The following is a 1,995-nucleotide window of genomic DNA, read 5'->3' as shown; positions in this document are numbered from 1 at the left end:
CGGGTATATTTATGGTCTCGGTTTTAAGGCCCCCTCCCCATCGGGGGATGGTATTCCAGACATGTAGGGAGGGTGGAAAACACTTAAGCGATAAAAATGAATCGTGTCTATCCAAGGCGTAATATTATTCAGGTAAAATATTTCCCACGGTTTTTTTGAAAAACACACTCGTTAATCACAATTTGAAGTAGGGTCCGCTCGTATTATTCCCCTAAAATCATCGATAGCTATTCTGATTCGTAAAATCTCGCTTTAGAAATAAAAATCGTCGGATTTTTCACATTGTAAAAAAGTAACATTTCTGTCTTTGTATTGTTTTCCCCGTCCGCTATAAAAATTCCTCCTTTTATTGAAAGTTAACCTTAAGTCGTAAACTCCCCGGTTGTCTAAAATAACTTGGAGGCGCTTTTATTTGGTGAGGAAAACTGTCTAGATTTCGTGACAATCTCTAGCGGTAAAATACGCGTGGGTCCAATGAAAGTCCTTAGGGGGTTAACCCCCCCCCTAGAGGTCACCCGGGTTTCGACCCCGCCCCTTAAAATAGCCGGTATATCTAGCCTCGCGAATTTACCGATAGTCAGAACAAGTCCAAGAATAAAAAACATGGCCTCTGGAAATTCCCTAAAACGCTGGTAAGTTTTTCAAATTTTATTTCGCTTGATTATTTAATTCTAAATTTTAAAAATATTATCTAGCCGTCAAGCGTCTTTATCGTCTGATTCCTCCGATTCCTCCTCTAGGGCAGAGCTGGAGGCTCTTACCTCTATTTCGTGAGTTTTGATATTTATATATTTTCGTTTCGTTATTGAAATATATATTTTTTACCTAGTTATTCCCCTGCAAGCCCCGTTCCAGGCTATTCTCATTGGAACGAGAACCTTCTCCTTCCTTCATCACCGGATGTGGTGATAATTTCTCCCAAGTAGGTTTTTTTTTAAAATCTTTAACCCCTTTTTTAAAAAATATCCTAAATAATCTTGTTTTTCTAAAGCCCACTTTCATCACCTTCATCTCCTTCCCCGCCCCCGGTGGTTCTTTCACCGCCGCCTGTACTCCTCGCTATCCCGGCTGTTATTCAGGGCGACCATCGTTATGTGTCTTCTTTAATCTCCCTGGCCGCCGTGTTACGTGGTGCCTTTCACGCGGCCCGTAACATGGGGGACTCTCTTCGACTTTTTTCCCTTGACCATAATGATTCGCCTTCTCTCCAAGCCACGGCCCTTGACTTTCAGGTGGTAGTGGAGCATGCCTGGGCGGCCCAAAACGCCGCAATTTCCCATATCACCTCGGTGATAACCGGAGATTTTGCCGCCACCGCCTTCGCTGCCGATATGGGGTATTTTAAAATAATAATTTTCAGATATAAATTAGGGCTCTAACATGTTTTTTTCGAAATCAGCTTAATTGTACCACCGCCTATCCCGAATTTCCTAAACGACCGCGAAGTCGCCATTCCTTCTCCTCCTATTATGCCTTCGTAAGTTTAATTCACCTCCAGTTTCGCCTCCCCGGTGCTTTTTCCACCCCCGGATTTAAAAAAACGTTTATTTATTAACTGTATATTTTCTTGTAGGCCTATATTTTTGCTTATAAATTTTTCTCAATAAAAAATGTTTTTTCGAAAATCGTCTTTTAAAAAATTCCCAGTAAGCTTATTTTTTTCATTTATTTTCGCCATTTTACTCCTTTCTATGGAAAAAAGTCGGGTATTGTCCCCCCGCCGTTTGGCTTGCGGCAGTTTCTACTTGCAGGTGTGGGTGATTCAACCCCAGCGGGGACCCCCTTCTCTCATTGTCATCCTTCTCGTCTTTTTTTTGACCGTGAGTGCTAGAATTATCTGGCTTCATTCCAAAATGCAATCTCAAAACGACCGGCGAGAGATTCCGCTAGAGTCAATGTAAGCTAAAATTTGGTCTATTTTTATTTTACATTTCTTAAAAATATGATTTTCGTTAGTCCCGAGGAAAACCGATCATCTTATCGGGAAGGGGGAAA

General features: G+C 41.5%; 1 protein-coding gene across 1 annotated transcript; it reads left to right on the top strand.

Moving 5' to 3' along the window:
- The first annotated feature begins 601 nt into the window (after positions 1–601).
- On the top strand, positions 602–1,521 carry LOC149935277 (uncharacterized). The gene is made up of 4 exons (XM_090154614.1): positions 602–632; positions 696–770; positions 830–922; positions 992–1,521. Exons 1-4 carry the CDS (start codon positions 604–606, stop codon positions 1,377–1,379), a joined length of 585 nt encoding a protein of 194 aa, XP_090010740.1. The 5' UTR covers positions 602–603; the 3' UTR covers positions 1,380–1,521.
- The last annotated feature ends 474 nt before the right edge of the window (positions 1,522–1,995 follow it).

This window comes from Leiobunum rupestre, chromosome 7, assembly GCF_980474605.1.
Source record: "Leiobunum rupestre chromosome 7, qqLeiRupe1.1.hap1, whole genome shotgun sequence".
In the NCBI taxonomy this organism is placed as follows: Eukaryota; Metazoa; Arthropoda; class Arachnida; order Opiliones; family Sclerosomatidae; genus Leiobunum; species Leiobunum rupestre.
Note: the sequence above shows the minus strand (reverse complement) of the source record. Positions and strands in the feature narration are given on the sequence as shown.